Below are 1163 nucleotides of genomic sequence, written 5' to 3'. Positions count from 1 at the left end.
ACGTACACGCGCATCTTCCGCATCGCGCGCACGCAGATCCGGCGGATCTCGTCGCTAGAGAGGGGCTGCCGCGCCGTGCACCGGCGGCCCCGCGCCTCCGCGCACGAGGAGAGCTCTCTGAAAACTTCCTTCCGCCGCGAGACCAAAGTGCTGAAGACGCTGTCGGTCATCATGGGCGTGTTCGTGTTCTGCTGGCTGCCGTTCTTCGTGCTCAACTGCATGGTTCCCTTCTGCCGCCTGGAGCGCCTGGGCGCGCCGCCCTGCGTCAGCGACACCACGTTCAGCGTGTTCGTGTGGTTCGGCTGGGCCAACTCGTCCCTGAACCCGGTCATCTACGCCTTCAACGCAGACTTCCGGAAGGCCTTCTCCACCATCCTGGGCTGCAGCCGCTACTGCGCCACCTCGGCGGTGGAGGCGGTGGACTTCAGTAACGAGCTGGCGTCCCACCACGACACCACCCTGCAGAAGGAGGTGTGCGGTGCGCCGGCGGAGCTCGAGCGCGACTTCGATAGTGTTTCGGCCATTTCCGGTGATTCCAGGAACCGCCGGAACTTGTTGCTGCCCGCCATCCTGCGGCACGAGTGCGAGGCCGAAATCTCTCTGGACATGATGCCCTTTGGACACGATACACCGGCAGACTTTTACGTGATACCCGGTCAAGTCCAGGACCTGTGAGCAGACCGGGATTGACCTTTGACCTTCTGCTTGTGACTTTAAACGAGAGGAGAGGATTTTTTTCCTGTTGTCGGGTCATTTAAGTGTGGACGATTTTTCCATCAAACATTTGAGAGGATGTAAAAAAATAAAATAAAAATGGATACTCATCATTATCATCATCCCGACTTCAGATGGAAGGCAGGAGGTAGTCCCGTGTTTGTCACTCTGAGCTCTGTTCTGCTCATTCCCAATATTCCAACATCTGGACATAAAAACAGATAACAGAGTTTGTCCGAGTCACTGGAACGCCTTACCATTTCCTGTTAATGCTCTTTATACATTAAACTCTTTGCTTGAGACTCACTTCGACTCTTTCATTTGGACCAAACCTCCACAGTTTTGGTTCCTCTGGTACTTTCCCCACCACCACGTGAAGCTTGAGAAGATCTGACTAAAAGCACAAATCCAAAATGATCCATTGAGTCAAACAGGCAGTTGTGTGTTTG

The 1163-nt window shown here is 54.4% G+C and overlaps 1 protein-coding gene across 1 annotated transcript; it reads left to right on the top strand.

Annotated features, from left to right (window-relative positions):
• Positions 1 to 3: 3 nt before the first annotated feature.
• LOC102211868 (D(5)-like dopamine receptor) lies at positions 4 to 956 on the top strand (the record flags this gene model as incomplete). The annotated part of the gene is made up of 1 exon (XM_005755685.1): positions 4 to 956. A coding segment is annotated over one exon (672 nt), but the record flags the coding sequence as incomplete, so codon positions are not given.
• Between the last annotated feature and the right edge of the window lie 207 nt (positions 957 to 1163).

Source organism: Pundamilia nyererei, unplaced genomic scaffold (genome assembly GCF_000239375.1).
Source record: "Pundamilia nyererei isolate P.nyererei 1_Seehausen unplaced genomic scaffold, PunNye1.0 scaffold02500, whole genome shotgun sequence".
Lineage (NCBI taxonomy): Eukaryota > Metazoa > Chordata > Actinopteri > Cichliformes > Cichlidae > Pundamilia > Pundamilia nyererei.
This window is presented reverse-complemented; position numbering and strand designations above follow the sequence as displayed.